This window comes from Vanessa atalanta, chromosome 9, assembly GCF_905147765.1.
Source record: "Vanessa atalanta chromosome 9, ilVanAtal1.2, whole genome shotgun sequence".
NCBI classification, from domain to species: Eukaryota; Metazoa; Arthropoda; class Insecta; order Lepidoptera; family Nymphalidae; genus Vanessa; species Vanessa atalanta.
In genome coordinates, this window is record NC_061879.1 from 46815 (window position 1) to 68403 (window position 21589).

Here is a 21589-nt window from a genome sequence, read left to right on the forward strand (position 1 = left end):
TACGTTAATATATTACATTTATTATATCCTATCCTTTATATCCCACGAACCGTTCAGTCACACGCCAAAGATCAGCAGTTACTGTATTATTTATTCTTGATAACAAATACCGCTCTCGGCAGTCCACAAACAGTTTGCCCGTAACGCTCGCGCACTCTGTGGCAATTGACACATGCACCACTGTCTGCGAGCCATCTTCAGCTGTTCTACTGTTAAACCAGCACAATACTTTGAAGAACATTCTGAAAAGGAAGTTGCCTTCGCTCAAAATATTCGTCAGAATGATGCCAGGATGTACAGAATTCACTACTACTCCAGATTTATCGAGCCGCTGCGCGAGCTCTTGGTGTATCACCAGGCTACAGAGCTTGCTATTAGCATACACAACTACTCTATTACATTTAGCTTTATTAATTGTATCTAAATCCACATATCCAAATAAGTACATCAGAGAGCTGACATTGACGATCCTACTCGGTCGCGACGTCTTCAACAGCGGCAGTAATAGCATGGTCAGTAGAAATGGTCCATAGTGGTTTACTTGCATGCCTTCAAGAAGTCCATCCATCGTATACCTATCGGCAAAGGAGCACGCTCCCGCATTATTCACGAGCACGTCGAGACGTTCTTCTGTTTCTAGAATATCACTTGCAAATCTTCTTATCGAAGCTAGATCACGTAAGTCTATTTGTTTGAATATGACTTGCTGATTTCCGGTCGCAGCGATTAGAGATTCCTGAGCGGAGCGGCCACGCTGTGCACTCCGACATGCGAGTATCGTTCGAGCTCCTCGCAGCGCCAGCTTTTTTGCAGTGTGATATCCTATTCCGCTGCTGGCTCCCGTGACGATGACGACTTTGCCTTTCATTGAAGTTTTGCAAACGCATTTCTTTATACTTAGTTTTAAATAAAGATAAAAACATGTAAAGGCGATGAGTACAATCAAAAGTATCCAAATCATCGTCTTGTTCAAATCAAGCGAGGAAAAACACTAACAAATGCGGTCAGTCAGCCTTCGTATCTCCAGTAATAACAAGTGAATAATAATTAAATAACATAATTTTCCGCAAACTTTACGCCGCACTTTATGCGTCCAGTTATTAATATTCAAAATTTTTACCAATTGATTGCTATTATTCAATTCATTTTCGATATATGATATATCATTAATATCAACAAGACTTTTAATAAAAACATATCTTGGAAATGTCCAGAACTACGAACTAGAATAAAAACGAAAATCTAAGGTTTAGACTATTGTTGTTAAAATAAAATTTACATATGGCAAACTGAGTGTAGTGTAGAGTGTACTGTAGAATAGTCAATATTACTGCAAGTAAGACAAGCTGTTCAAAATTATAATTGATACACAATCACAGAAATAACAAAAAAGTTTGAGGAGAGGTTACTTCAGTGATTAAGTCGAGACGATCGCGCACATGTGGCTCACTAGTTTTCATCTTTTTCTGTTTGTTCTCTGAGAGGGTTCTAGCGAAATTATTTGATTACACAATTATGATAACATAATATAATCAACATTCCAGATTTAAGTTAGAACCCAGAAGAAATTATAAAAAATATTTTCTCTGAGTCTAGATCTAGTATCTAAAGAGTAAGCGAAATGGCACATCTAGGTATCTGTCATGCGTCTACCGCTAAACATAAAAGATTACGAATTTATTAAGAACTAACTGTTACCCGCTTTGCTCGCGTAGAATATGAATATATTTAAAAATTAACTTAAAATATTACGTTTATGTGAGACCACTTTGTATGCCACATTGGTGTGTATTTCAGCCCTTAGATACATATCTACTCATTTTTAATCAGTAGCCCAAACATTAAGTTTCATGCTTCTAACTTCAAAAATGACGGTCTTCCAGACTACCCTGTATACAAAATGTTAACCCCTATTTCTCCCTTTAGGCGTAAAATATCCAGAAAGGCTTAAATACGTATCTACTCATTTTAAATAGCCCTAAAATAAAATGTCATGCTTCTAACTTCAAAAATGACAGACTTCTAGACTAACCTATATAAAAAATGTCAACCCTTATTAAACCCCTTATATGTAGAATATGCAGAAACGCTTAAATACGTATCTAGTCATTTTTAATCAGTACCCCAAAAATAAAGTTTTATATTTTTAACTTTAAAAATGACGAACTGCCATAAAAACTATAATCCCTTATTTCACCCCCTCTGAGGTAGAATATTAAGTAACGCTTAAATACGTATTTACTCATTTTAAATCAGTATCATAAAAACTAAATTTCATGCTTCTAACTTTAAAAATGACTTCCAGACTAACCTATGTAAGAAATGTAAACACCTTAATTTTTTTTAATCATTATCGCAAAAGTAAAGTTTCGTGTTTTTAATTTAAAAAATGACGGACTTACATAAAAACTTTCAACCCTTATTTCACTCCATTTGTGGTAGAATATCAAAAAACGCTTAAATACGTATTTACTAATTTTGAATCAGTATCCCAAAAATAAAGATTCATGTTTTTAACTTCAAAAATGACTAACTCCCATATAAACTTTCAACCCTTATTTCACCTCCCTAGTGGTAGATTGTCTAGAAACGCTCAATTACGTGTGTAGTCATATTTAATGCCAAGTATCCCTTTCACTTTTAACCCTTATTTCACCTCCTTAGGGAAAGAATATACAGAAACACTTATATAAGTATCTACTCCTTTTTAATCAGTATCCTAAAAATAAAGTTTCATGTTTCTAACTTAAAAAATTAAGTACTTTCACACATACTTTCATTCCTTATTGCACCCCCTTAGGAGTAGAATATGCAAAAACGCTTAAATACTTATGTACTCATTTTTAATCAGTATCCAAATAATAAAGTTTATGTTTCCAACTTAAAAAATGACGGATTTCCATACAAACTTTCAACCCCCATTTAATAATAATCTTTACTTTTCATTTCACCCCTTTAGGGGTAGAATTTCCATAATTACCTCCTTAGTGGGTGTCATGATATGTTATTTTATAAGTATACAGCCTAAAATATAAGTTTTATTCTTCTAGTTCCAAAAGCGACAATACTTTCATACAAAGTTTCATCCCCCTTTTCAACCCTTTACAGCATATTTTCCAAATAAAAATGTCCTTTCTCAGGCTCTAGACTATTTGTGTACCAAATTTCAATTAATCGGTCCAGTAGTTTTGACAAACAGATAATATTTTCAAGCATTGTAGTTTCGCCTGTATAGCAGATCATTATTTACTAATATTTATTTCGATAGAAATATACGTAAAAATATTAGACTTTGTACGTTTGATCTTTGAAATTTTAATTTAAAATAAATTAATATATACAAAAAATATCAGACTTTATTTTACAACATAACATATTCGTTCGTATATTGTTTGACAATGCATTGGCAATGTAAGGTCATGGTAATGGTCAATATGCCTTGCCACTGTTGTAAGTGTCAATAATGGACATGAGACCGTTATTTATATTACATAAATGAACTGAATCTATGCTAACAAGATATGATGAATAATTACTATAAATAAGGTCAATTTAATTCATTTGATCCGGCAAGAACCATCCATGAAAACATTTCGCAGTTTGTGACGGTGTCGTGAAGTGCGCTCGTGCGATTTCTTCCAAGTTTTTAGCGTTCAACACTAAGAGTGCGATGGCGCGGTCGTCTTGACTCCACAGCACGGCGCTGAGCAGCACTCCGTCGTCTTCGCCCTGAAACATGAGACACCACTTAAGTAAGCAGATAATTATGTAAAGCATTACAATAGAATATGTTGTTTAGAATATATTGACAATCTAAGATTACTTTTTCCGGTTTTTACACGCTTTATACTGACGTCACTTGATATATTTGATTTAGCCAGTATACGTACGTATTTAATCACTTCTAATAAATTACTGATGTATCAACTTAAAGTGTATCTTAATCAGACGTTTCAATAATTTGGTGCTACCGAGCTAATTAGATAACGAAGCTAAGAGTGAGTTTGTTCGTTCGTTCGTTCGTTCGTTCGTTCGTTCGTTCGTTTCGTATTTTTATTCTTAAGATTTTATATGAGTAAATTACAGTGTTTTTATCTACTAAACTAACCTGGCCGTCCGGATTTGCAATAAAAATTGGTTCGCTGGGATAGCACTGGGGCTCTTTCCAATATAGCACCTCCCCAGTCTTCGTGTCTACTTTAACAATCTGGAAAAACAACAATACACATTCAAATTGGACTTGGCACTTATATTTGTTTAATTATGATTATTATTTTCTAAAAACCAGTCATTCATACAAAGAGAACATTGTTTGTAATGATTTAATTTATTGCAGTATTTATTTAGTCTAATTACTTGGTAGATTTTCTCTATAAAGTTTCGTGGCGGTGCTTATGTGTAGTGTCAAAAAAATCGGATGTAATAAATTAAATAAAAGAAAATAAATATGTAGTTAATTTATTTTTTATCTGCAACTGGATCGAAAGAAAGAACTGTATCTTGAAATTAGAGGAAGATAGTTTAAAAAGGACTCATTATTATTTGTTAAATATCTTGTAATTACCGATCCAGCGTCACCAGTATCAACGTCCGACCCAATTCCGTAGAAATACCTGTACGGCTTACCTGAAATGAAAACAAAAATTGATAACATATACTTTCGTAACGATTACACGTATTAGGTACAGTATGACGATGTAAACAATGCTATGTCTGATATAGTACACTGGTTTAGCGTAAATAATCTTAGGCTGAATAATAAAAAAACTAAAATTGTAAAATTTAGCACACCAAACGTGCAAAATGTAAAACCCGATGTACTTATCAATGGGGAATCGATGGATCCAGTTGAAACAACTGAATTTCTTGGCCTTACACTTGATGCCAAATTACAGTGGCTCCCCCATATAAACGGATTGGCGGGTAGACTGAGTTCTGCGGCATTTGCGGTCAAAAAAATTAGATTATTTACCGATGTTGATACGGCTCGCCTAGTTTATTTCAGTTACTTTCACAGTATAATGTCGTACGGTATTATGCTTTGGGGTAACGCAGCCGCTATCCATACTATATTTGTGCTGCAGAAGAGGGCTATTCGCGCAATCTATAATCTGGGAGCCAAGGAATCTTTGAGGTATAAATTTAAAGAAATTAAGATATTGACTGTTGCTTCTCAATATATATTCTGTAATGTTTTGTATGTACGGAAAAATATTAATGTTTTTATGAGAAAATGTGATTCTCATAACGTTGGTACAAGGAACAAACACAATCTTGTTACTCCTGTTACTCGACTGCATAGAGTCAGTAACTCTTTTGTGGGGCAATGTATACGCTTCTACAACAGGATCCCAGAAAGCGTTCAAAATGCTTCTGTTGCGAAATTTAAAAAAATTGTTAAGGAACGCTTGTGTGCGAAAGGTTACTATACAATTAGTGAGTTTATGTTTGATAGCACACCTTGGGAATGAAACGATCGCCTCCTGGCTGTTTCTACTCATATACAATTATGTATATAATTAATTTGACGTAAAAAAAAAAAGTCCCGCTGAGTTTCTTTCGCCGGTTCTTCTCAGGTCAGGGTGTTTTCTTTTTCCGAACCGGTGGTAGTGTTTAACTTGACAATCAATAAGAAAGTGTAATACTTCTATATTGAATAAAGGAATTTGAGTTTGAGTTTGAGTTTGAATTATTATTAATATTGAGGTTTGTGTAATGCGATGAGCGGCATGGCGGTAATTTTAAACGTAAGAAAAACTGCATACGGCGTTTGTTAGCAAAACTACAGTCAGACTTTTGATAAAAACGTATAGAAATTATTACCATTGCATAATTTATAGTTAATCATAGGCGTCTCGACTCCGACGTCTGCAATTAAACGTGATTCAACTTTAGTCAGGGGTGGCGCCTCGAGGGGGATTTCGATCCGTTTGGGACGGCACTGACACCACTGGCCGTAGTCGGGGTTGCTGTGCATATCCTGATCAAAACATTATGGAAAAAATATCATCGATGTTTTCCGATTGGCTATATGAGCGTTTCTAAAGAAATAATATTTAAAAGTTAATTTAATTGAAATAGTAACTTTCCTAAACTAAAATCTCTAAATTAGATAAAAGAAAAAGCAAATGACTTTTCATAGTCATGTATTTTAATTTTTAAGTACAATTAAATATTTAAGATTTTAAATTAACATGGTTATTTTTATTACTAACAGTATTTAAAACGGGATATTTAAATAAATATTTGTAACCTTTATCGCCGAGACGTACATGGCGTTAAGTATGTTTGCATCTTTATACGAGCACAAGTCGACGCAAAGGGCGCCGTCCGTTTCAAAGCAATTGATGACATGCATGAAATAAATCGTGTCCGTCGGGTATCGTTTCTCTTCGCCGGTCACTCGGTGTATTAGAATTATGTTGGTCTGAAAAGAGCTAAGATGTCGTGAGAGTCCACTGCAAAAACTTTCCACAGCATTGAACAAGCTAACTTTTATCCGAAGAATTGTATAATTTTGACAGTTGTAGACAGCGTGTAGAAATTATATCAATACGACAATTTATCCTTCTAATAAGAGTTAGTTGATTGAATGTTATTTAAACTTCGTTTTTATCTTTTTTATATTGTTACAATTAACAGAATAGCTATGAAATGTAAAGCGATAACAATGAATGATGTTGCACAAAGAATACGCACCTCGCATTCCGGGTAGCTGACCAGAGTGGAGGCGAAGGGCTCCGTGACGATGAAGCGGCGGCGCATCAAATTCAGTAGAGATATCACCAACGGCTGTTCGATTATCACGAAATAGTTTTCCGTCACCCCTTTTACAAAAATTAAAAGAATAAGAGTCCAAATGTCATGAATAAGATATCATTTATACAATAGTTTATTCATTTAGAAATAATTCATGAAATCTGAATTTTAGTATACAAAAACTTTAGGCATATTTTTTACTACTATAACCATTACTGCCATATTAGTGCCTCGTGATTTCTCCGTTCTCAACAGAGGCGAGCATTCACCTATGCGAGGTATTACAGGTGTGTGTTCTACGCTTAGTGGCAGTATCGTTGTTGTTTGTTAAAATTAAATGGCTTTTAATAATAGATCGTATATGTGTACCAAATGAATGCATGTATGCGGGATTGAAGCGCCATCTTGGCTTCGAGCTGCCAACAATCTCCACTGCCTCAAACATGTCTCCTGAAATAAATCACATCATTTAACTAGTTGAAATTTTTTACTTCCATATATTACGTATGTGGAATCGTTCTTCCGCTTTTCAGATCATTCCAGAAATAATTCCATTTTTTTATTTATTTGTTTAATTCATCTCGTTCGAAGTTATATTTGTTTTTCTTTGTTAATTTAAATTACTTTGAAAAGTTAAATTACCTTTATCGCTGTAAGGGAACTTCACAACCACGTGACGTAAGTCCCCTTTCACGGTATTCAAGCCCACGTTGTAAACGTCTCCTATAAAAATAAAACAAATTAAGGATTTCTTTATAACGCAGATTACAAAAACATCGTGTATTTTCTTTCCTCTTAGCAGTTAAACTACAGAGTCGTCTCCTATATTTGATTACTTAACTATTTATATACCAATCTGGGTGGGTAACGCTCACTCATCACAATTCTATATCATAAGGCCTATTTGCCCGTTCGCCTAGCTATTCTTTAAAGAAATGGTTTGTTTTTAATAAATGATGAACGTTACATAAAAGAGTCTCCAGTATCGATTATTTTCGACGCAATTTAATGTTAAAAATATTATTAAATGCATCAAATTTATGACTTGAACATTATAGTATACGAACCTTTGTTCATCATTAGAACATGTCAGTTTTTATTTAATTTATTCATATTTCAATTGTAAATAACATTCTTCGTTATCAACTCGGTCACAGATAACATGGCCTTGCGAAACTTGCTTATAATTTTTTCTTGTTTTAATTAAAATTAAATTATACGTTTAAACTAGAAATACTGAGATTGTTTGTAGGTGAGAATGCGTCGTATTTTATAATTAAATCAATAAAAACAAAGCTATTCAGTTGAATAATAAACAGTTTTTTTAATGTGAGATAATTATAGGTAAGCTACTTGTGACTGATGATTTTGGTAATCACTTCTTACATTCCAATGCGCCAACCAACTTGGGAACTGAGATATTGTAAGACACTGCAAACCCTTAAACTGATGAGAGGACGTTGCCTACTCAGATAGGCTTGCACATGCACAAGCCTAGTAAATTGTATTATTTTTGTATAATGAATTAATCAAAACATACACATACATTTATTAACTATTACAGAGTGGAACAAATACCAACACTCCACATTATTCAAAGATAAAAAATGTAGAGTTAATTGAGGAAATGACATCGATTGTGCGATTTTATTAACGTGTTAAGGCTAGTCTAATGTTTGTCTGTTTGTTTTCCTGTTAATATACAAATATATTGTTCTCTAATTAATAAGCTTTATATAGAAGATGATACTGATGTCATTTTCATTAATAAATACGTGCCCGAAGTAGTGACAACGAGGTTTCGGGTCCGGCAGGAATTTATTAAATTAAATAATAATAACAACACAGTATAAGACACAGTCGCTTTCTCTTTTTCTTAACCAATCAACGGACTTTGATACGGTTTTCAAATAGAAAGAGCTATAAACGAGGAAGGTATGTATACAGAATTTGTAAATAAATTGTCCAAAATGGCTAAAGTATGACCTGCTTGTGCACGCTTACATGGCTAACACCTCGGGAGATTCAGCAAAACAATGTTCTAGAAAATCGTGACAATAAACTTACAGAAAAGCCCGCGATGTCACGTGTCTATTTTTGAAGGTAAACAAATTACTAAAAAATTAAATTCATTATTGATTCTTATTAAGATAATCATGTTCGTTACGCTAAGCATTTAATATTAATTCCCTCCTACAGTATTATCATTCCAATAAAACTTTAGAAGATATCGCCGATGCCAAATTGTGTGCAACAAAAAGTACATTAACTAACAGACGGCCGGACAACTGACTGTAGCCGTCGATATATATGTATATAACAATAACATTTCGGTATTGGATCGATGTTTTATTATAAAACCAAGATTCAAACCAATCTTTATATTATTAATATTTTTGATAGTCTCGTATGTAATATGAAGGATAATATAAATAATACAGCAAGAAAATATTGAGAAGGTATTGTTTATATACTTGCTATGCGCACTTCTCATTTTCTTTAATACTAAAGTATAATACATATATAGGTTACGTATTCACCGCCGTATACCTGAAGCAGTCGACAGCGCAAGTATCGGTAACGGAGTGGGTATAAAATATTTAATACTACTAACCGTTGGGCATGACGTGCGGGTGAGCAGTGTGACACACAACCAACGAGTCGGCCAGTTTCTCCTTTCCCACAGTCTCGAGGGTCACTGGGTCGATTCTAAGGTATTATGAAATGTGTGACTTTCAAAATAAATAAATAAATTAATTATTATCTAGAAGATTAGTAAGAGTAGCATCATCTCGAAACTCTTGGCCATAATTTGCGTTCTAAGCACTTCTGATGGACTTGAGCCTGCTGGTACTCACTTGTACAGAACGGGCACTTCTGTCATGGCGTAGACTTGGTCTCCGAACGGGTACACTGAGACCGCCGTGTTGTCCGTCTGATCCATAGTGAAGTTAAATATTGATGAGATTCTAGAAATTACAAATTGAGGCATTACTCTTATTGATACTCAAAGTGGGAAGAACAAAAATCATATTGTAGTTTGTGTTTTTGAAAAGTTTCCAATTTCTTTACAGCTTTCGTTAAAAGAAACAGCTCAGATCATTGATCTCCTTCTGTCGTGCTTTTCCCACTGCAGGCAAATGATAAGGTATAACGTAAGGCATGAATTTCTTACCGGTCAAATATACTCCTGCAAGGGTCGGGAACCGCCTTGGTGCCGAACTCTGTCACCACAATGCGATTCGCTGTAGTATTTTTTTTATACGTCTCTGAACGGACAAAGCGACATTGGTAGGTCACCTTCGAATGCTTTATGGAAAACCTTTAATAAAAATTGGTCATTATAAATAAATTTAACACTTATTACATAAGTCATACTTATCTATTAAAGGTAAATAAAAAAATATATATAGCTAATTGAATTAGCTCCAAATATTTTCCTCAAGGAATTCTCTCAGTACAGCCTTTGATATACAAGTCCTCAGGTTATCTATTACTAAGTCGAAAGACTGTGCTTACTAACAACCTTTTTTTCCTTTTTTATATGTATTAATTACCAAATTAAAAACTAAATACAATAACACTAATTTCTTTAAAGACAAATATTTGTAAACCTTGTGTGACTTGCCATACATTACGGTCGACGCTGGCTCGAGTACGTTAACCTTTTATTAATTTCATTTGTTAATCGCGTCTCATAACACCATGACTATACCATTTAATATATATATGTGGAAATTTATCATATTTATATATGAGATGGTAACTGTTAATAGCAATTTATATACGTGCTCGTGTGAGGAAGCCTGCGTGTGTCGGATGAAATTCTGCATTCATGTGTACTTCTGGCTACTGCTTCAGAGGAAGCCCAGTAGTGAGGTGTCTTAAAACTGATTCAATATTTACTTAAAACTATGTAATATTCACCTATGTATAAGGGCTAAGCCGTCGAAAACGTGATCGTACTGATATGAACCAATTTTATTACATCCAGGACCATTCCTCAGCAGCGTGCCTCGTACCCACGAGGGAATTACACCTAGAATGTAACACCGTTCATTTTAACAATATGGCAGTAATAACATAACGGAATTTAAGATGGCGCAGTGGACGGAACTCATAGTTTTTCACCGAGGGTCGAGGAAACAAGTCGAATGAATTTGAATAAACTCTCAATGATTGCCCATACATGCACGGTGACGAATGAAATATCGCAAGGAAACCCACACCACGTCAAACAATGTGTGATGGACGGCAAGGCGGTGGTGTCGGGCAGAGTTACTGTGTGGCGGTTTGGTTATTAATTAATTTAAGACGGCAGAACAGCCAATGACGAGAAGATGCCGCCGGCGCCCGTAGACATTGACCTCGTAAAAAGTGTACGCAGCCAACCGTGGGCTCTGAGGTATTATTATTCACGACAATCTGTAATTAATTGTAAAGTAGATTCAATTTGCCAACAAAGAAGATTGATAAATGCCATAACTTTCATTAGAATAAATATTTTCATATTTTAATTTTACTTTTATTCGGTCCAATTGTTAAATATATAGTATTTCACATAAGTTTTGGTTTGTTGGTAGGTGGCGCCATCAACCTTGGAAACTACGTTGTTATGTTCCTTGTGCCTGTAGTTACTCGTACACCAATACTAAGTATTCCTGTTTGGCGGTAGAATATCTGGTAAAATACTAAGATACGTTCACGAATCAATAACAATGAGTTACGACGATGGTCACAGTGAATAATTTCGACACCTTGATATTACGAGTATATTATGTAACAACAAATATTAAATTCCAAAGAAAAACAGGAAAAAAGATAAGTAAACCAATTTTACCTTCGATTGCATAACGTCACAGTTTGGTTAGTTTAAAAATTTACTGAGACTTTGAGAGAGACGAATGAAAACAGTGTTTGTTGATACCCGCTTACGAGTGCCGGACTCAGGTGCCGATGTCAATAGCCGAAGTGACGGCCGCCCGGTGCTAGTCGCCTACAGCGGATAGTCAAATCAAATCAAATCAAAATATATGTACTTTATTCAAGAAGACTCTTTTGTAAAATTAAAGCTACCACCGGTTCGGAATGTAGATGAACCGGTAAGCAACTCCGTAGTTACTCTTTTCCGACGACCAGTTCCACACATTATTAAACACAATAATTAAATTATTACTTATTCCGCATATAAATCTTAAATCCCCACATTTTTATCATCTACATAACCCTTTATCGATCTGTATAGGAGTGATCAATTAAATAATAAGGATATGGACAGGACAGGGCCGTTTGAAATATATCATTATAAATTAGAGTAGAGCTTAAAACTTTAATATATCTCACAAATTGTAAATGAAATATAATCACCTAATCTATAAAAATGCGCTTTAATATACTAAAATACTTACTTATGTATTTAATTTGACGAAGAAATATTTGTTAATTCATTACATTAACCAAGGAGGTCATGACCGTGACGCGGTAATCTGTTTTATCAAATGTTAAACCGAGAAAATTGAGTATCACATAAAAATATAGGTTTGGATCGTTAACTCGTAACTCGTGTTTTGTATATTCAAACCGAATAATAAACATTGCGTCGAATAGGTAATGAAACAGTTAGGTCCCTTTTTCCCGTTTCTATTGGAACGGAACGATCCGTGGGCGACGTAAATACGACGCATCCGCTCCATGATGCAGGGAACCGTAGGTTTCCGAAAACAATTGACATCGGAACCGTAAATAATAAGGATATATACATTATACACGGTTGCAAAATATAAATAAAACGTTATACTGTACATTTTAAAATTAGTAATTTTATCATTCGCGCTCTTACTAGCGATACTCACGAGTTCAGCCAGGTTACATTAAGATTATACAAACTATAATATCAACAAATATTTAATATGATATATCAGTAGATCGTTACATTGAGCAAGGACAGTAATGATCAAACAACCTTAAAACCAAAACAAAATAATACGACAAAAACAAGAGCATTACCTGTTGTCTCTCCTTCCAGAGGCTCGTTGATCTCCTCTTCGCAAGTCCTGAACCAAATGTTCATATCATAATTAGGGTAAAGCTTTTTCGTCTCCGTCATCTTTAAAGTTGGTTAACTAATGTCACCGACAGCTGCAGAGAGAAACGCTCGCCGACTGACGTTAACACCTTCGTGACCTAGAAATGAGTACTGTAACAGCCCCAGTAGGTTCTCGGTATAAGTAAACACACCGCACAAGAGCGAACGTTATAAGTACAATATCATAATAATAGCTAACTGCCGAAATGAATATGAATATTATTACTGTGTGTTTTTATCGAAATAAACGAATAATTGCTATAATAACGAATAATAAATGTATATGTAGCATGAGTTGATATGTTGAGATTATAAAGAAACTATTTCGCTGTAAAATTAACCTTATTGTTTGAATTCGCTTTTTGTATCACTGTTCCACTATCTTACTTATCACTTTTTACTGTTTAAGAATCTAAACAAAGACGTCACATCCAGTTTCACACAAAGTCGATTTATTGATTTAATTTCAATTAACCGGTGCCCGAAAAAAACAATATCCTTCCTTGGCGTACGTATAACAAGCACGCAGTCGGTGTGCGTGTTTATAGTGTGACGGATCACCAGTTACTCACTGTGAACACACTCGTGTGTGAACATCGTCCGAAAATACATCTGGCGTGAATGCCCTTAAAAATATTTCAGCGCAGTAATACGTTTCTCATTCAGGTATAAATTAAGTATATTATTTTAATTAAACAATAATCATCCCATTTCTAAAACAATTATCCATATACAAAATGAAAACTATTTTAATTTACATATTTTTCACCTATCGATCGTCGAAATTAAGATATTATAGAAATAACTGCCTCGTTTTCTCTCTACTGACTTGTAAGGTTCTGTCCGGAGTTTGAAATGTTAAGCTGAGCCCGGAAGCGCTCGTATCTGAGGCCTCGCGTCTGCTCTCTCCCCGGCCGTGTCTTTCCGTGCCGTTAGTACCTTATGAGTGAGAGAGGTGATACCACTACAAGTACAATATCTCTTGAGCAGTAATCGTAAATTTTGGCCAACGTTGCCCTAATAAATTTAAGTATATAAAAAAAAAACATTGAAAAATTGTTTTTTTGTTATAAATCAAAGTTTACTTTTCTTCTCAAACAAAGGCTGTAATTGTAGTTGCGGGACAGCAGGATTTGACTGCGATGATATCGCCCTCGAAGTGTTCATTAATCTATGGCAATAAAGTGTGTAATCAGTGTCTGATTGCCGAAACGGCGATCAGATACATTTATCTGTCTGTGATTTCATCACTTTTTTGTCTGCGAGATTGTTTATCAGTTTATCACGCTTTATTTTTTATTAGTCGCGCTCACAATTACCTTATACAAGAAACAAAGAGACAAGCGATTATTATATTGCATTTCCCCTTTGTTTCCAAGTAGTGCTGCATGTCGCAACTCCTAGCGAGCTGCGGCCGACAATGTTACAGAGCGATTGTCGACTTTATTGGTCGAAAATGCCAAAACGTATATACATATATAATCTTAGTTTAATAGCTTTTAGTTGTGCCGACAGGGCACAGATTATTTCGCCAATGACACGTAGATCACGATGCCAAAATGTATGACAACCACATAATTACGACGTTTCATCACGTGATTATCAATTGGCTCAAATTAACAAATACCATGCATTTACGTTATACCGATTCCAGCTGCAAAGTTGTTTGAAGCCGATCAGGACTGACATGATGATAATAACACCACACAACTTAATAATTACTTAGTATAATATCCAAATGCTTAAATTAAAAAGTTGTAATATATTTATTAACATGAGAATTGATAACATTAAGTCCTTAAATAGATACAAATATGAATTAAAAATAGTTACTGTATAAATCTTGACCGCGTGGAATGGTGGCAAGAATGCTAGCAGCATATCCCCGTTGAATCGCAATTCCGATCCTCTGGGCTAAAAACCAACCAGCCCTCCTGTCACCAGTGGAGGCAATAAGGCGAGGTGTTATACTTTTGATAAAGCTTTTTGCACCACTACTCCGAGGGCCAAGTGTTTCGGCAGCAAATGGGACAAAAAAGTTATTTGACATAAGACACGAATATTTAGATCTTTTTTTTTGCTTTTTCCGCAGCGGCACCGGCTCTTAACATTGTTTCTCGGATATGAGACGGGACTAACGTGTCATCGCATGTAGCGTCCCACACAAGGGCCCGTCCTCGTTCTCAGGGAAATGCTTAAATTAGTTTAATTTTCCATTATTCCAGTGACTATGAAAAGTTATTCTAAAACTGCTACAAGACTATTAGAAAAAATAATAGGGCAGGTGAGATCGTCGTATCCATTTGTTTGTCTGCGCGTGTTGAACACACTCCCGTCGGCTAGTCACACGCAAAGTACTTACTGCTGATACGGTCGTAATTGTGGGTGTGGTGCGGAACGACGCGTCTTTTGTTAATACGTCAAGTTTTGTCACTTTAATTATGATTCATTATTGACGTACTAACAAAATTCCGCAAACTCCATCTGCCTTGACTCCATGTAATATAATATCTGCGAAATTATAATTCAATTCAGGGAAAAAATCACTGGCAGGAATCTGCATTATTTCTGACTGCTATAGGGTATAATAATATTTATATATCATAACTGTTTCTTTATTAATAAATTGCACCCATGCGAAGCCGGGGCGAGTGGCTATTTTTTTTAATCTGAGCAGATATATTTGCAGTTTCAGATGCATCCGTTTTAGAATAAGATTATTCATGACTTTCATAGCTAACCATGTCACGGTATTGTGTTCGTTGCACTGCTAGACATATTTTTTCAAACGTACTTTCTTTTTCTTTGAATAAATAAAAATAAGATTATGAAATGTGTAAGCTCTGGAACAACAGCGCCTGATTAAAAAAACTTTTTCCAAAGGTACATTAGTCCAAATGATATAATATATTAGCCAATCTCATGACGATATTCGTCCACTAAGTCGTGCATATTAAAAGCTTTCACGACTCCGATAATAGTAAAGTCGGGTTGTGACTCGTGAAGAGGGCACAAATAGCAAGAGACTACTACACTAGAGAGATTCTAGATTACAATCTCAAAATGGCGATTTATAATAGAGATGAAATACCACCCAAACCAGCTGAGGAATCCAGAATCCCAGGATAATAGGACTAAGGACGCCTACCACACAAAGACAAACTACGAGTCAATAAAGAAGTCGTCATCGTAGCGTTCAATGCAAATTATTCGACATTAATTTATGATCCAAAAATTTACATTGTGGTGCGACTTGGTCATAATAAAAAAAAAAATTAGTAAATAATAAAGCCATAGTCAAATAATAATATGCTATAACAACGGACGGACGATACGTCTGCGGAGAAATCGGAAGAAAATAATGTATGGCAAAATTGTTCCTCACGAAGAGTTGTAAAAATAATTTCACAATAGCATCCGTCTGTAGCGACCACATGGTGACGGGCTGCGAGCGATGCCACCATTATATCCAGTTTGTGACGCACGAAAATAGGCGGAGCCAACGGACCGCGGAGCGGCAGTCGACTCTATCCATATCTTCGAAGTACCGCTTACATTATTTGCGAGACTTTTTTAACCGAAATGGTGTTAATTAATGTAACTCTATATTAAAACTCTGGCGCAAAAAAATAATTATCGTGACTGTCACTGATGACACGGCGGGACTAATCAGCTCGGAGGCTGGAGCGAAGGGTGTCGACGTCATATCATAATATACAATATTGGTAAAAAGAAATGTACGAAAAATGTACCAATAAAAGGCCCTCGGTGCCATGGCAGGAAATTGTATGTTGTCAACAGTATTGAAAATTATCATAATTTCTAATATTACTTTGGAGAAATAAAAAATAACCTCAAGCTAAACATCGATGTATATAAAAATGCTATATCTTGTTTTGTATCAAATAAGTATCGGCATGATTTATTTAGCTGTTTATTTGAGGATTAAAACTCGAAATTATATCTCTCAATCAGAAAACAATATAATGTAGAATACTGTATATTATATTATTATTTTACAGAACTCGGAAAACAACGATACTGAGTATTTCTGTTTGGCGGGACAGTATATGATGAGTTGGTGGTACCCAGACGGGATTACGCCATGCGAAGACGCGGCGGGTCGCTAGTAAAATATATAAATAGATATTAATTAGAATGAACACGTGTATAATCAGGGTTAAGTCGTATTATAGCTGTAAGGATGATTTATTAGCTACAATTATTATCTTTATCGCTTCTGACTCGACAAGAAATCAATTATAAAAATACAATTGTTATTTTTCTTACTATGTTGATAATTTATTTGTTATTAAAACCGTCAGACGGATTTTGCGGTTTTCGGTATTTTTTCTATGCTTTTGCTACAAGATATTCCTTCTAGCCAAATATCATGATTCTAGTTCAACGGACAGTACTCTGTAGATTTTGATTCCCTTTGAGATTGTGCGGGAAATGCGACATAAATAGACATATCTTTGTTGTTTGTGATTGTGTTGACTTAAAGGTTTGATTTTTTGACAACTTTAAGCAACTCCGTAACTTGATGGTCTGACATACAGACAACGAAGTGATCTCATACGGGTTCTTCTTTTCCTTTAGAAGTACGGAACCCTAAAAACTACTACATAAGACTTCTTATCGGAATCCTATACTTTTTTAAAATTTCAAATAGCAAAGCTGAATATGGAACGAAATACTTTTTAACAATAATTCATTTTAATACGAAATGAAATATTGTAATTTGTAAATATTATAACATTTAGGTATGATTGTATTAAGCAATGATTACTAGATATTTACAACTACCACGATTACAAGCCGCAATGAGGTGTTTTTTTAATCAAAAGCCTTCTATAATAAATACAGATTTTTTAACCTAAAATACCATAGTACAATCAATCGTTATGACCTGAAGCCGGCCGAGCATGTCACTATAAAGGAAAAAGAAATAATAGTTTGTATGAATTAAAGAAAAGTAATCTTGGTAACAAAATAATAACTTAAGGACGAAAACCGTACGGAAACATCGATTCGAGGTTCCACTTAGTACGGAACATTTAAGACAAAAGGTTTTGGTTGTCTTTATCATCACCAAACCTATCCCGAGATTTTATTACTAAAATAATTCATTACAATAATAAACGATGTAAACAAAATATTATGTAACATATATTTGCTTTAACCTAATTTCCTTAACTGAGTGCGTTAAGCAATACTTCCACGTGGTTATTTTATTTGATATCGTTCAATTTGCTTTAACGCTGTCCACTTGGTTCTGATATCGTTCAAATAATCAATTCCAGTTAATATCAGAGATTTCATTTTCATTTCGTTTGAAGTTTATACGATTCGCAGACCGAAACCATGAATTAACATAATGAGTAGGTCTTTCATTTCAATTTACCACAATTACTGACGGTTCGTTGTGATTGGAACGTCGCTTGCAGTCTTGGGCTCCCACACCGTGTCGTCGACGTACTGATTAGGTACTTTGCGCCAGACGTATTTGGAACTCCGCTAGGTTGGCGCGAAATGGCTCACTGGCCTCTTAAATTTGAAGAGGTGTACAAAATATCCACAAGATATATGCGCCTGAATAATTCTCACCCATTCATAGCCGATCGAAACAGGTTTTGGTTAATAAAGATTATATTTTTCCGTGTTATCGCCTTAGTTTGCTTCGTATTCCTTGTTAATTCAATCATAAATCACGATGTAAAAGCCAAAAAGTATACTGAAGCCATTAAGAACGGCATAATGGCAATAGTCGCAGTGACTGTGACCTTCAAACACGGTATCCTTGTGCAGCGGTATCGTTCAATAAAGAATCTCATCAGCTCAATCGATAGAGATTACAAGTTAGCAGAAGATTTATCGGATGATGAAAAAAATATTGTTTTATATTACGTAGAGAAGGGAGTCCAAATCTGTCGGTTTTGGCTCGTCGCAGCTGGGCTCACCAGCTTAATGTTCCCTGTGAAGGCGCTCGTGCTGATGGCATACCATTGCTTGAAAGACGAATGCGTATTGATCCCGATGTTTGACTTCACATACCCGAAGGGTATCAACGAGTACAAAGATGTATTGTCCGTTTATTGCGCTACGTTCCTTTTGTGTTTCTCGTTCGACATATATTCTATGTCCGTTTACATAGGCTTCGATCCTCTGGTGCCTATCTTTATGTTACACACTTGCGGACAACTGGACTTAATAAGTAGAAATCTATCCAAGGCACTCAATGAAGCTTCGACCAATCAAGAAAAGAAAGAAAAATTAAAACGCATTAATCTTAAGCTCGTTGAAATATACAGGTTTGAAATACGAGAGAAGTTGTTTTTTTATATGTTTTAATATGTTTTTAATTATTCGAGTTTTATCGAGTAAATCTTGCTTTACAGATTTGTAAAAAATGTGCAAAAGATCTTCGTCATACTCTACGAATTTAATATGAAAACTACAACTTTTCTCATACCGTTCTCTGCTTTTCAAATAGTTGAGGTAATATTATAAAATATTATCTACACAATGTTATTTTGGATCTTTAAAGTAAAATTTACGAAATACATTATTTCAGTCGCTACGTCATAAAGAAATTACATTAGAGTTTATTTCCTTCTTCTTTGGCGCAATATTACACTTCTATATCCCTTGTTACTACAGCAATCTCCTCATGGTAAAGGTGAGTAAATACTTCTTAAGTAAATTCTTCCTTATATTGAATTCTTTGAAACTTATTCTTAGACTCAAAACCACTTTCTCAGACTAAAAATACCTCAGCTCTCATAAGTTGTTATAGAGTTCAGGTTCTGGTAGTTATGCGAGGGATACTATACTATACTATTTGCTATCTCTCTGGAACCATCAAGCTGTTTGCTCCTTGTTTCAGAGCGAGTCTCTGCGCCAAGCTATATATACCTGCGGGTGGGAAATGGAGTCTGATATACAAATTCGCAAGACAATACTACTAATGCTTACAAGAACTTCAGCGCCACTGGTCATGAAAACTGTTTTCTACCCCATATGCTTGGACACGTTTGCGGAGGTATATGCGTTCAAATGACATAGTTTCTCAGACCTACACTAACTGCGACTTACTACTGCGGCACATTTAATAATACATATTGTATATTAGCTGGTAAAGCTAAATGATGTTAATATTGTTATTAATATTTTCTTTCGGCTCTATTATTCAGTTCTTGTTACTGATTTACTCACAACCATCTATTACAAGCAGACGAAATTGAAAAATTCATAACATTAAAAAAAGAAACTAAAGAGCACAGACAAACAATAGTTTTCGCCATGACACCTTTAACAATACCCTGAACTAGTTTAAACAATTATGGCGTCTTCCACTGTAATACATATTTTTGTTTGTTTTTACGGTGTCTATCTAAATGTAGACTTATCCTAAAGTACACGAGCGGGTGTAAAAACATTATTTCATTCTCGACTTCCTCGATCACCTTGGCCGGCAAACATTTTTTTTTTTTTTTTAAATCTGTTTCTTTTATTTAGAGGGTTTGTTCTATACAGTAGAATATGCCACCCCCATAGTAGCTATTACAAAATATTACATTCTACGTTTACAACCTTTATGAACCATCTTGTATAGCATCTTAGCCTCAACTGAATTTGGTGAGGCCAAGATACTATTGCAAGATGCAAAATCAAAAAAATAAGGTAAAGCAGCTTCAATTTGCTTCCTCTCTGCTTCGTTCCGTACACATTCCAGCAATATGTGATATACATCTTCTATGATTCCGCACTCGCTACAGTTAGGAGATGGAACCTTCTTCATGAGGAAAGCAAAACTATTCAGAGGGATGTGTCCGGATCGAAGCCTCATTGAAGTTATTACGTCACTCCTGCTCATATTGGAATTCTCAAACCAAGGTTTCTGCAGTAGACATGGTTGGACTGTTCTGTACCAGATACCTTTGGTTCGCGACCTTTCGTTAAAATATTCTGACCAAAGATTGAAACAGTATTGTTTGGCTAAATATAAATTTTCGGAGCAACTTGGTAAATAATTTATAACGCAACCATCAACAATAGCTTCTTTTGCTAGTTTGTCAACAATTTCATTGCCAGTAATTCCAATATGAGCTGGGATCCATTGCAGTTTTACATTAATATTTACCTTGTGAAAATCCTTTAAAAGGTTTAAAATAACAAAGGCTATTGGAATTCCATTATAACCCCAGGAGCACCTTTTTATGTGTTGAAGTGCGCTTTTCGAGTCACTTAAAATTACGAAGTTTTTACCTCCGAGAGACTTAATATACGACAGACATTCAAAGGCCGGCAAACATATTGAGCATTAATATGTTCAACACGCACGCGCATTCACCATAGAAGTTGTCTTTGGTTTCAGATGGCCCGTCAGGCTTACGGCATCTACAATATTATGAATGCGGCATGGGGATAGAAATATATTTTTAATTACAAAATAATCTACTATTAATAATATATTAAAGTATATAATCGCAACTTAATATCACCCTTTTCGTGTCACGAACCTCACTTATTAAACAGATTAGCGTGTATCGTTGTAATAAAATATCTGCAAGTTATAATATGTAATTTTATACATCTTCGTTTTAATTTTAGTATTAATATCGTTTCAAACATCCGCTAATAAGGTCAACTGTATTCAATTTGTAAAACGAAATAGCTTTATATTATTATTTAAATTTGTCTTGATAAATAAATAATGGAGCTAAATAAACTTTAATAAAA

The 21589-nt window shown here is 34.9% G+C and overlaps 3 protein-coding genes across 3 annotated transcripts; 1 reads left to right on the top strand and 2 right to left on the bottom strand.

Annotated features, from left to right (window-relative positions):
- LOC125066455 (retinol dehydrogenase 12-like) lies at window positions 1–968 on the bottom strand. Its single transcript, XM_047674527.1, has one exon. The coding sequence runs from the start codon at window positions 959–961 to the stop codon at window positions 29–31; it is 933 nt and encodes a 310-aa protein (XP_047530483.1). The 5' UTR covers window positions 962–968; the 3' UTR covers window positions 1–28.
- A 2400-nt stretch (window positions 969–3368) lies between these two features.
- LOC125066303 (carotenoid isomerooxygenase-like) lies at window positions 3369–13413 on the bottom strand. Its single transcript, XM_047674337.1, has 14 exons — window positions 13186–13413; window positions 12766–12942; window positions 10687–10798; window positions 9935–10081; window positions 9618–9728; window positions 9374–9468; window positions 7402–7482; window positions 7129–7209; window positions 6700–6827; window positions 6254–6427; window positions 5824–5980; window positions 4565–4626; window positions 4109–4207; window positions 3369–3729 (listed from the first exon to the last, which is right to left on the bottom strand). Exons 2-14 carry the CDS (start codon window positions 12863–12865, stop codon window positions 3553–3555), a joined length of 1524 nt encoding a protein of 507 aa, XP_047530293.1. The 5' UTR covers window positions 12866–12942; window positions 13186–13413; the 3' UTR covers window positions 3369–3552.
- Window positions 13414–18379: 4966 nt separating this feature from the next.
- LOC125066305 lies at window positions 18380–21355 on the top strand. The gene is made up of 5 exons (XM_047674340.1): window positions 18380–19158; window positions 19246–19345; window positions 19422–19526; window positions 19734–19889; window positions 21225–21355. Exons 1-5 carry the CDS (start codon window positions 18380–18382, stop codon window positions 21276–21278), a joined length of 1194 nt encoding a protein of 397 aa, XP_047530296.1. The 3' UTR covers window positions 21279–21355.
- The last annotated feature ends 234 nt before the right edge of the window (window positions 21356–21589 follow it).